Below are 10,519 nucleotides of genomic sequence, written 5' to 3'. Positions count from 1 at the left end.
AGCTCCATCCATGTTGTTGCAAATGGTAGGATTTGTTTTCTTCTTATGACTGAATAATATTCCACTGTGTATATGTACCACATCTTCTTTATCCATTCATCTACTGATGGACACTTAGGTTGCTTCCATTTCTTGGCTATTGTAAATAGTGCTGCGATAAACATAGGGGTGCATATGTCTTTTTCAAACTGGGCTGCTGCATTCTTAGGGTAAATTCCTAGAAGTGGAAATCCTGGGTCAAATGGTATTTCTATTTTGAGTTTTTTGAGGAACCTCCATACTGCTTTCCACAATGGTTGAACTAGTTTACATTCCCACCAGCAGTGTAGGAGGGTACCCCTTTCTCCACATCCTTGCCAGCATTTGTGGTTGTTTGTCTTTTGGATGTTGGCCATCCTAACTGGTGTGAGGTGATATCTCATTGTGGTTTTAATTTGCATTTCTCTGACAATTAGCAATGTGGAGCATCTTTTCATGTGCCTGTTGGACATCTGAATTTCTTCTTTGGAGAAGTGTCTGTTCGGCTCCTCTTCCCATTTTTTAATTGGATTATTTGCTTTTTGTTTGTTGAGGTGCGTGAGCTCTATTTATAATTTGGATGTCAACCCCTTATTAGATATGTCATTTATGAATATATTTTGCCATACTGTAGGATGTCTTTTTGTTCTACTGATGGTGTCCTTTGCTGTACAGAAGCTTTTTAGTTTGATATAGTCCCACTTCTTCATTTTTGCTTTTGTTTCCCTTGCCCAGGGAGATATGTTCATGAAGAAGTTGCTCATGTTTATGTCTCTTGCCTATATTTTTTTCTAAGAGTTTTATGGTTTCATGACTTACATTCAAGTCTTTGATCCATTTTGAATTTACTTTTGTGTATGGGGTTAGACAATAATCCACTTTCATTCTCTTACATGTAGCTGTCCAGTTTTGCCAACACCAGCTGTTGATGAAGCTGTCATTTCCTCATTGTATATCCATGGCTCCTTTATTGTATATTAATTGACCACTTGTGCTTGGGTTTATATCTGGGCTCTCTATTCTGTTCCACTGGTCTATGGGTCTGTTCTTGTGCCAGTACCAAATTGTCTTGATTACTGTGGCTTTGTAGTAGAGCTTGAAGTCAGGGAGCATAATTCCTCCTGCTTTATATTTCCTTCTCAGGATTGCTTTGGCTATTTGGGGTCTTTTGTCATTCCATATGCATTTTAGAACTATTTGCTCTAGTTCATTGAAGAATGCTGTAGGTATTTTGATAGGGATTGCATTGAATCTGTATATTGCTTTAGGCAGGATGGCCATTTTGACAATACTAATTCTTCGTAGCCAAGAGCATGAGATGAATTTCCATTTTTTAGTGTTATCTTTAATTTCTCTTAAGAGTGTCTTGTAGTTTTCAGGGTATAGGTCTTTCACCTCCTTGGTTAGGTTAGGTATTTTATTCTTTTTGTTGCAATTGTGAATGGAATTGTTTTCCTGATTCTCTTTCTGCTAGTTCATCATTAGTGTATAGGAATGCAACAGATTTCTGTGTATTAATTTTGTAACCTGCAATTTGCTGAATTCAGTTATTAGTTCTAGTAGTTTTGGAGTGGATTCCTTAGGGTTTTTTAATGTACAATATCATGTCATCTGCAAACAGTGACAGTTTGACTTCTTCCTTGCCAATCTGGATGCCTTTTATTTCTTTGTGTTGTCTGATTTCTTTGGCCAGGACCTCCAGAACTATGTTGAATAAAAGTGGGGAGAGTGGGCATCTTTGTCTTGTTCCCAATCTTAAAGGAAAAGCTCTCATTTTCTTGGTGTTAAGTATAACGTTGGCTGTGGGTTTGTCATATATAGACTTTATTATGTTGAGGTACTTGCCCTCTATACCCATTTTGTTGAGAGTTTTTATCATGAATGGATGTTGAATTTTATCTAATGCTTCTTCAGCATCTATGGATATGATCATATGTTTTTCATCCTTTTTGTTGATGTAGTGGATGCTGTTGATGGATTTTCGAATGTTGTACCATCCTTGCATCCCTGGGATGAATCCCACTTGATCATGATGTATTTGATGTATTTTTTAATTCGGTTTGCTAATATTTTGTTGAGTATTTTTGCATCTATGTTCATGAGGGATATTGGTCTGTAATTTTCTTTTTTTGTGGTGTCTTTGCCTGGTTTTGGTATTAGAGTGATGTTGGCCTCGTAGAATGAGTTTGGGAATATTCACTCCTCTTCTACTTTTTGGAAAACTTCAAGGAGGATTGGTATTAGGACTTCACTAAATGTTTGATAAAACTCAGCAGTGAAACCATCTCATCCAGAAGTTTTGTTCTTAGGTATTTTTTTATTACTAATTCAATTTCTTTGCTGGTAATTGGTCTATTCAGATTTTCTGTTTCTTCCTGGGTCAGCCTTGGAAGGTTGTATTTTTCTAGAAAGTTGTCCATTTCTTCTAGGTCATCCAGTTTGTTAGCATATAAGTTTTCATAGTATTCTCTCACAATTCTTTGTATTTCTGTGGTGTCTGTAGTGATTTTTCCTTTCTCATTTCTGGTTCTGTTTTTGTGTGTAGACTCTCTTTTTTTCTTGATAAGTCTGGCTAGGGGTTTATCTATGTTGTTAATTTTTTCAAAGAACCAGCTGTTGCTTTCATTGATTCTTTCTAGTTTTATTCTTCTCAATTTAATTTATTTCTGTTTTAATCTTTATTATTTCCCTCCTTCTACTGACTTTGGGCCTCATTTGTTCTTCCTCTTTTTGTTTCATTAATTGTGAGTTTAGACTGTTCATTTGAGATTGTTCTTCTTTCCTGAGGTAGGCCTGTATTGCAATATATTTCCCTCTTAGCACGGCCTTCTTTGTGTCCCACAGATTTTGTGTTGTTGAAATATTGTCGTCATTTGTCTCCATATATTGCTTAATCTCTGTTTTTATTTGGTCATTGATCCATTGATTATTTAGGAGCATGTTATTAAGCCTCTGTGTGTTTGTGGGCTTTTTCACTTTCTTTGTGTAGTTTATTCCTACTTTCATACCTTTGTGATGTGAGAAGCTTGTTGGTATAATTTCAATCTTTTTAAATTTACTGAGGCTCTTTTTGTGGCCTACTATATGATCTATTCTTGAAAATGTTCCATGTGCACTTGAGAAGAATGTGTATCCTGTTGCTTTTGGATGGAGTGTTCTGTAGATGTCCTTTAGGTCCATCTGTTCTAATATGTTGTTCAGTGCCTCTGTCTCTTTACTTATTTTCTGTCTGGTTGATCTGCCCTTTGGAATGAGTGGTGTGTTGAAGTCTCCTAAAATGAATGAATGCATTGCATTCTATTTCCCCCTTTAATTCTGTTAGTATTTGTTTCACATATGTAGGTGATCCTATGTTGGGTGCATAGATATTTATAATAGTTATATCCTCTTGTTGGACTGACCCTTTTATCATTATGTAATATCCTTTTTTGTCTCTTGTTACTTTCTTTGTTTTGAAGTCTATTTTGTCTGATACAAGTACTGCAACTCCTGTTTTTTTCTCACCGTTAGTTGCATGAAATATCTTTTTCCATCTCTTCACTTTCAGTCTGTGTATGTCCTTGGGTTTGAAATGAGTCTGTTGTAGGCAGCATATAGATGGGTCTTGTATTTTTATCTATTCATTAACTCTATGTCTTTTGATTGGTGCATTCAGACAACTTTCTGTTAGGGTGATTATGGATAAGTATGTACTTATTGTCATTGCAGGCTTTAGATTCATGGTTACCAAAGGTTCAAGGGTTATTCCCTTACTATCTAACAGTCTAATTTAGCTCAGTTAATATGCTATTACAAACACAACCTAAAGTTTCTTTTTTTTTCCTTTTTCTTCCTCCTCCATTCTTTGTATGTTATGAATTATGTTCTGTACTCTTTGTCTATCCCTTGGGTGACATCTATTTAGCCTTAGGAATACTTCCATCTATAGGAGTCCCTCCAAAATGCACTGTAGAGGTGGTTTGTGGGAGGTAAATTCTCTCAGCTTTTGCTTATCTGAAAATTGTTTAATCCTTCCTTCAAATTTAAATGATAACCTTGCCAGGTAGAGTATTCTTGGTTCAAGGCCCTTCTGCTTCATTGCATTAAATATATCATGCCACTCCCTTCTGGCCTGTAAGGTTTCTATTGAGATGTCTGATATCCTGATGGGTTTTCCTTTGTATGTGATCTTTTTTCTCTCTCTATCTGCTTTTAAAAGTCTGTCTTTATCCTTGATCTTTGCCATTTTAATTATTATATGTCTTGATGTTATCTTCCTTGGGTCCCTTGTGTTGGGAGATCTGTGCATCTCCATGGCCCGAGAGACTATTGCCTTCCCCAGATTGGGGAAGTTTTCAGCAATTACCTCCTCAGTGACACTTTCTATCCCTTTTTCTCTCTCTTCTTCTTCTGGTACCCCTATAATGCGAATATTGTTCCATTTGGATTGGTCACACAGTTCTGTCAATATTCTTTCATTCTTAAAGATTCTTTTTTCTCTCTGCCTCAGCTTCTTTGTATTCCTCTTCTCTAATTTCTATTCCATTTACCATCTCTTCTACTACATCTAATCTGCTTTTCAGTCCCTCCATTGTATGTTTCATTTTAGATATGGAATTTCTTTTTTTTTTTTTTTTTTTTGAAATGGATCAGTTATTTAATCAGGTTCTTTGTAAGAAATTTAGAACACCAATTTGTGAGGATAAACTCCATTTGTGAGAGCAAACACAGAGCGGAGGTAGCCCTGGAGCTGAGGAACAGCTTTAATTTTTGGCAGAATTTGTGAGTCCACAGCTTTCTGATCAACCTTGCGCTGTTCTGTAAGCTTGTATTTCTCTTTCTCGGTGTCAAAGATCTCACCCTCCTGATGCCTGGGCTTACGCAGCTTCTTCTTCTTGAAGTAGGTGTCAGTGAGGTGTTTGGGGATTTTCACACCACTGATATCAATTTTGGTGGAGGTGGCGATGACAAATTTCTGATGTGTTCTACGCAGAGGAACTCGATTGAGGATCAGAGGTCTAGTCACAAGTAGCAAGCCACTGCTCAACTGTTTCAGGAAAACAACCCTCTTGCCTCTGTGGCGCCCAGTAAGGATGATCAGAATGGTCCCAAGAGTGATGCTGGCTCGCAGTTTTCTCACATGCTGACTGAAGGGTTTTTTTCCATGGCTCAACAGTTTCCGAGGCACATCTTCAGTAGGATAATATCTAGGCATTTTGCAAAGTTTAACCACTCGGGTACCACCATTCTTGTCACCACCAACTGGTTTTGTGACAGTAGCAAGAACCTTCTCCTTCTTTTTCTTTTCAATCCTGGATTTAGCTGCTGAATACTTCCTCTTGTACATAGCTTTTCTCGAGTACATAGCGGATCGGGAATACCTGCCAATTCCTCTGACTAGGACAGGGTTTCGGCTACAGTGGGGCTTCCCCTTCTTAGGCGTCTTGGCCTTGAGGTTACCCTTCTTAACCTTGCTACCAGCATGAGCCTTCTTGGCTTCAGGTTTCTTCTCCTTGGCATTAGGCTTCTCAGCTTTTTCACCCACCATCTTGCAAGATGGGAAAGAGCAGATATGGAATTTCTTAATGATTGAATCTCCGACTTAAATTTGTTCCTGAGTTCTTGAATAAATTTTCTGTACCTCCATAAGCATGTTTATAATTTTTATTTTGAACTCTCTTTCAGGAAGATTGGTGAGTTCAGTTTCACTTGGCCCTTTTTCTGGGGTTTGTGAGATTTTGGTCTGAACCATGTTCTTTTGGCATTTCATATTTCTGTGTGGTGCCCACTAGTGCCCAGAAGCTCCAGTCTCTGGAGCTGCTCAGCCCCCAGAGTGAGGTTGGGGGTCATAGGGGAGTGGAGCTGGTGCCTGGGGGGAGGAAAGATCTGTTTCCTGATTCCCTTCTGCATTGCCTGTCTCCAGTCAGAGCCAGTGGGCCGAGCACACAGGTGTTAGCCTCTGTGCTTGGTGTCTCTAGCTGTTGTAGGTGGGGCCTCCCCCTGGCTGACCTGACGCCAGTGCAGTGACTGCCTGTTTGCAGACCAGTGCTGTCAGGCCAGGAGGAAGGCGCAGCAGGCTGCGTGTCACAGTAGGGGGCCTTGGAGCTGAGTAGGCAGCCAGGGGTATGGTGCGCCTGAAGCTCCTGAAAGTTCCCAACCAGCTGGGCAGAGCGCACCCAGACAACCTTGTCCAGCTCTCCCCTCCCCCGTGCAGCAAGCTCCGTGCAAACCCCACCCCTTCAGCAGCCCTGTCGCTGCTAGGAAGCCTCTCAGACCACCTGCCTTTCCTCTGACACAGCGCAGCCGGGTGCGGATCCCCTCCTCCACAAATGGCTGGAGTCTCAGTCTCTCAGGCACTCCGCCTCTCCCAGCTCCCTGACGTCCAGAGCACCACACAGTGTAGGTTTCTGCTCCCAAAGCAGACCTCCAGGGCTGGGTGTTCAGCAGCTCTAGGCTTCCAATCTCTCCCCGCTCCATTTCCCTTCCTCCCGCCAGTGAGCTGGGGTGGGGGAAGGGCTTGGGTCCCGCCGGATTAAGGCTTTTATACGTTACCCTGTTTTGTGAGGTCTGCTCTGTTCATGATGTCTGTATGGAGTCTGGTTCAGCCTTCTTTCTTGTTGCTGTTTTAGGGTTAGTTGTATTAATTAAATATATTTTGTACTATTTGTGGTTTTGGGAGGAGTTCTCCATCTCACCTCTCATGCCACCATCTTGAATCTGTTTATCCAGAATGATTTTTTTAAAATCAAATATAATCTTACCAGCCTCCTACTTAAAACCCTTCATGGCTCTCTACTGGTCTTTCTTAGACAGAGACAAAACTCCTTGCCATGGCATGCAAGACTCTGTGCAGTCCAGCCCCTGCTTGCCTGCCCAGTCTTGTCTCATTCCCTACTTCCCTTTCCTACTTATGCAGCAGGCATACAGGTCTCCATTAAGTTCTATAAACTGGCTTTGCTTTTTCTGCCTCAAGGCCTTTTCACATGCTAGCATCACTGCCTAGAATGCTCTTTCCTACCCTATTCAGCTAGTTATCTACTACATATCCTTTGGATTTCAACTAAAAGGCTCCTTTCTCAGGAAAGATTTCTCTGATCTCCCCAAAGAGGTCAAATTCCCTTATAACAATCTCAGAGCATCATTTATCTTCATCATGATACTTGCCACAAGATGCAAGTTTACATTTGTTTGATTTGATTAATGTCCATCTCTTCATATCTCCATGACAGCAGCAGCCTTTTCTACCATTGGTCTCTACTGAATGCCTAACAGAAAACCTGTTTTTCTACTCATCACACTTCAGACACCAAATGTGTGTGGGTTTTTCCCCATACTGACCAATTCAAAAATGAAGTAATGAATACTGTGCAGTTACCATAATAGATGAATGCATTTAAGTACAAGAAAACAGATCCTACAAAACGTGATTCTCCTTGAGATGTCTTTGGTGATGACATTATTTTATGCAGTAGACTAAAAATAAGAATACAAACATGATGCACGTTATTATAGGAAGTGTCAGACATTTTACTCACAGCTGACATAAGACATCACCCTCTCACCTAAAGCATCTGTGGGGAAGGTGAGGGAAAACAGGAGCTGGATCCAGTGATTATTTGCCATTCTAAATTTTGACCCCATCTGGGACCTCCACGAGGTAATTAAAAAAACATGCTAGGAATAAGGTACCAAAAAAGTAAGGTATAGGACTCAGGTCATTAGGATGGAACTCTGTAGCTGTGATGTAGAATTCTCAGAGTAAAACTTGAAATTCTGAAGAAATCATACATAATCCACCTTTCAAAAATAATCTCTGAAAGGTAGTAAAAATGAAAGATCAGTCTGTCCTACTTAATTCCTGATTTTAAGAGCCCAGATAAAATCCTGGGTCCAAAAAGAAGCATTTTGTTCATATTTACATTAATGTAATAGAAAGCTGCTGGTTTTAAAAAAGTATCAAAATGGTAGATCTAAGGTATGTATAAAAAAACTCATAGATCCTTCATCAGTCACAGTATTGAATGGTGGTCTCTATGTAGTCTTTACACAGTTGTTTAGAAATAGTCAGTTCCAGTACCAAAACCATGAAAAGAAAATCCTGCAGGAGGATCCTGAAACATGTGACTACCCATTTTCATATTCTTAGCAGTTGATGTATAAAAATTGTAAAGGTTTGGGTGTGGGTTGCTTTTTAAGTAGCATCCAGACTGCATCCATTCCAACTGGCTGCGAAGTACAGGATGTTAAAGGTATAAAGGCAGCCATTTCCAGTTTTTAATAGTACTAGTTACTTTGACTCATAGAAATATGCTAAGGATTGGAATGTATCGGGTAGCTGGGCAGTTAGATTTGATGAACTCCAGGGCTGGTCTGGTGGGTTACCTGATTTGGTCTGTAGCCCTCCTAGAACTGCCAAATAGAAACCTAAGCCCCGAGGGGCTCCAAGGGTGGTCCAGGCTCCCTAAGAACCTTGGAACCAAGGGATGGATGGGCAGCATCTATGTTCCCATGAGTCAGGCTTGTTCTCTGTCCCAGTATCAGTTGCTGTGTAACAACCCAAAATTTAGTGGTTCAAAACAACCACTTTGTTCACTGGCAGCTCTCACTTGGGGTCCCTGATGCAGTGGTAGTCATATGTTAGCAGGGTCTGCAATCATCTGAAGGCTTCTTCTCTTCCAGGTCAAGACTGGGCTTGGATTTCCTGAAAGCTGAGAGCTGGTCAGGTATCTCTCTAGGAGGCTGCTTGGGCTTCCTCACAGAAGGATGGTCTTGGGATAATCAGGCTTTTACTTGGGGACTGGCTTGTCAAAGGACAGGAAGTGGAAACTGCCAGCTTCTTGAGACCAAGACCCTGAGGCTGACACGGTGTCACTTCCACTATTGAATAAAGCAATCAGAATTATCCAAAGGCAAGGGTAGGAAACATAATTCTCAGGTTCTGGGGGAGAAGTGCCAAAGAATATTTGGCCACTTTTAATGCTCTACATTCTTTAACCAGGACCAAGCTGTTTGTTCATATTTGGACATTATTCTAGTCTGGCCTCATAATGAGCTGTTTACATTCATGTAGCTCTTTATGCATTAACAAGGAAGCTCATGTATGCTGTCTCAATTTGTCCTCCCAGCATCTCTGTGAAATAGTAGGTTGGGTAATAATAATAAGGTAGCTGAGGTACAGAGGTTAAAAGCCTAGGATCTTGTACACAGCTTCTCAGGGACAGAACTGATAAATACATCCAAATATCGTGACTCTTGGTCCATGCTGAGGCATTCCGGTTTGTTTGTGCACTTTGCTCCCAGACACATACAGAAGTCTAGGAGAGGAAAACACATTTCTCTTTAGTTGAAAATTTGACTACAGATCTTTGCAGGTGAAGTTCAACCTTGATCAAGCAAAGGTAATGTTAATATGACTGTTCACCCTCATGCCATCAGTAAGGATGCTTGAAGCCACTGTACTGGCCTTCACTTTTGGGAAACTCTCTCCGGATCCTCCAACGGCAGCAGCTAGGGAGGATAGCAAAGTCAGCCAGGTCCTGTTTGCTGAAGCGCCAGGTGTTGTAGCACCTGTAGGCACAATGCCGCAGCTGGCTGTTGGTGGAATCTGCATCCAGTACCAGCAAGGGCTCCTGGTAGAGCAGGAGGAACTTTAGAACCTGTCTGGACAGGACAAGCTTTTTGAATGGCTCCGAGGTGGTGATGCAGGCACCTGCCTTTTTCCGACAGCACAGCTCCTCCAGGCATCTGTGGCTCTCGGGAAGTTGAGATGGAAGGCAATTTCCACACTGGCACCAGTCTGGCATGTTGCCTGATCTAGGAGTCCCCTGTTCATTCAATAGCTGTATGTCCTCTTGTTGTCCAGGAATAGGAGGTAGGTTGTGAAGAGATAGGGGCAGCCTGGACAATTCTGTGAAGTCCATCAGGGGTCTCTGAAAAAGTTGTTTCCAAACCCATTAGCAATTACAACCCCTAAGGTTCTGAGTGCTTTAATTTTGTTATTAACTTTTATTAATAAGTTTAATATTAGCAAATTTAATCTAGCAATAAATACAAAGAATACTCATCACAGTCAAACTGATTTTCTTACAAGAATGCAAGATTGCCTTAATATTTGAAAATCAATCAATGTAGTTCACCACATAACAAAATGAAGAGAAAATTCATCGATCATTTCAGAAGCAGAAAAAATCAATTTTTAAAAAATTAAATATCCATTCATGATAAAAAATTCTTGGCAAACTAGGAACAGAGGGGAATTTTCTTAATCTGACAGAACATTCTCTTTTTTTATTAAAGTATCATTGATATACAATCTTACGATGTTTCACATAAACAACACAGTGGTTTCAACATTCACCCATATTGTCAAGTCCTCACCCCTTCTGTTGTGGTCCCTGACAGAGCATCTTTAAAAACCTGTAGTAAATACTGTAGTGAAATATAAAAAGCTTTCTTTCTGAGAAGGGAATGAGATGAAGATGCTTGCTATTACCACTTGTATTCATTGTTGCACTGGAGGTCC

The 10,519-nt window shown here is 40.5% G+C and overlaps 3 protein-coding genes across 8 annotated transcripts in view; 1 reads left to right on the top strand and 2 right to left on the bottom strand.

Moving 5' to 3' along the window:
• IFT81 (intraflagellar transport 81) overlaps positions 1-10,519 on the top strand; it is a 192,928-nt gene that overhangs the window by 22,455 nt on the left and 159,954 nt on the right. The gene's annotated exons all lie outside the window — the stretch shown is intronic.
• LOC118934109 (60S ribosomal protein L6-like) lies at positions 4,642-5,565 on the bottom strand. Its single transcript, XM_036929298.2, has one exon. The coding sequence runs from the start codon at positions 5,543-5,545 to the stop codon at positions 4,679-4,681; it is 867 nt and encodes a 288-aa protein (XP_036785193.2). The 5' UTR covers positions 5,546-5,565; the 3' UTR covers positions 4,642-4,678.
• The window catches only part of P2RX7 (purinergic receptor P2X 7), a 30,080-nt gene continuing 27,061 nt past the window's right edge, over positions 7,501-10,519 (bottom strand). For both annotated transcript variants that reach the window (XM_036929286.2, XM_036929288.2), the window contains one exon: positions 7,501-9,926. In XM_036929286.2, the coding sequence (XP_036785181.2) occupies positions 9,429-9,926 (498 nt within the window). In that variant the 3' untranslated portion in view covers positions 7,501-9,428. The remainder of the gene's footprint in view (positions 9,927-10,519) is intronic.

This window comes from Manis pentadactyla, chromosome 14 (genome assembly GCF_030020395.1).
Source record: "Manis pentadactyla isolate mManPen7 chromosome 14, mManPen7.hap1, whole genome shotgun sequence".
NCBI classification, from domain to species: Eukaryota; Metazoa; Chordata; class Mammalia; order Pholidota; family Manidae; genus Manis; species Manis pentadactyla.
Note: the sequence above shows the minus strand (reverse complement) of the source record. Positions and strands in the feature narration are given on the sequence as shown.